This window comes from Perkinsus marinus (assembly GCF_000006405.1).
Source record: "Perkinsus marinus ATCC 50983 genomic scaffold scf_1104296968320, whole genome shotgun sequence".
NCBI classification, from domain to species: Eukaryota; Perkinsozoa; order Perkinsida; family Perkinsidae; genus Perkinsus; species Perkinsus marinus.
In genome coordinates this window covers 941-2,337 of record NW_003203207.1, presented here as the reverse complement: position 1 = coordinate 2,337, position 1,397 = coordinate 941, and the positions used below count along the sequence as shown (strand labels likewise).

The window sequence follows — 1,397 nt, the reverse complement described above, 5'->3', positions numbered from 1 at the left end:
GCCCTATCGATCTCAGTTGTTTAAATCTAGTTTGATGTCTGTTGCCCGCGAACTACTCAAGAAGCAGCTCATTGGTATGGCGCATTTTGAGGCCAACTTCACGGAGCTATTTTATTTACTTCAGAGTTGACGAGGGACGACTCTTGTGGGTTCTCGGTTGGTCTTGAAGACGATTCGGATTTCTTCAAATGGCGTGTTTGTTTCGAGGGTAATAGCGGCTGTTTTTGAGGCCAGGGATCGTCAGCCGTGGTCAGGCCCACCGGACTCGCTCTATGAGGGCGGTCTCTTTTCGGCAATACTGCAGTTCCCTGAGGACTTCCCCAACAACCCTCCCGATATGCGTTTCGAGACGCCTATGTGGCATCCTAATGTTTACCCAGGTAAGATTCAGAATAGGTCCGAATGTGGCCATGCGATTTATCCTCCCAGATGGCCGAGTTTGCATATCGATTCTGCACCCTCCAGGAACTGATCAGTTTAATGAACTAGAGTCCGCAGATGAACGATGGAGGCCGATGTAGTTCTAACCGAAAGGTCGCTGGTTCAATTCCATGGGGGTGTATTTGTTAGTTTGAGCGTAGAGTCCATTCTGGTTTCTGTTATATCTATGCTGGCCTCCCCCAATTTGGACTCCCCTGCCAACGTTGATGCTGCAGTAAGTCGTGTTGAATCCTTGCAAAGAGGAGGCGTTGGATTCGCTATGTGGCAGGTTGAGTTCAAGAAAGACTACCCGGCTTACAAGAAGAAAGTTCGCAGACTGGTATTATTCTAGGGAGAATCTTGAGGTCGAGCGTGTAAGATTCAATTTAGGTACGGCAGTCTATTGAAGGATAATTATCGGCATTGAAGGATATTATGACTACTCTAGCCTCTCTAGTAAATGCATTTGATGATCGTTGAAAACAGTATAATTCCTCCCTAATATGGTGCTCGTAGTAACAGTTGCAGCGATGGAGAGATACTTCTGAGGTCGGCAGGACTTGCGACGAGCATCCTTCCTATTGGGCTTGAGTTCACAGTTAGTGGGGCAATACACTCAGTTTGCGAAAACAGAGGAAGACTTGTACCAATGGGATCAGGGATCCATCTAGCTTTAAGAAATAACGTTCCCAATGGGGAAAATGCGCTCAATGGGATGGCATTCACATGGGAAACTGTTGGTGGAGGGTGTTGATGTCAGTGGTATACGATGATTCGCAAGAGAGTACCATTTTTAGTACGAGTGGAATACGCATTTGTAGAACGCAACTGACACTCCCTAACATAGAGTCCGTTCTCTCAACTCAGTTAGTATTCGTCGGTCTTGTCGAGACTGCGTTCCTCCCCTGTCATCAGCCTCTTTTGTCGCAGTCCGCCCGTGTGCTCCAGACACCCTCAGGAGGTATAGATGTTGATCG

The 1,397-nt window shown here is 47.5% G+C and overlaps 1 protein-coding gene across 1 annotated transcript; it reads left to right on the top strand.

The window, feature by feature from the left end:
• Positions 1-34: 34 nt before the first annotated feature.
• Positions 35-834, top strand: Pmar_PMAR010390 (ubiquitin conjugating enzyme, putative; the record flags this gene model as incomplete). The annotated part of the gene is made up of 7 exons (XM_002768432.1): positions 35-74; positions 125-208; positions 255-380; positions 430-517; positions 571-655; positions 710-760; positions 811-834. 7 exons carry the CDS (start codon positions 35-37, stop codon positions 832-834), a joined length of 498 nt encoding a protein of 165 aa, XP_002768478.1.
• Positions 835-1,397: the final 563 nt, after the last annotated feature.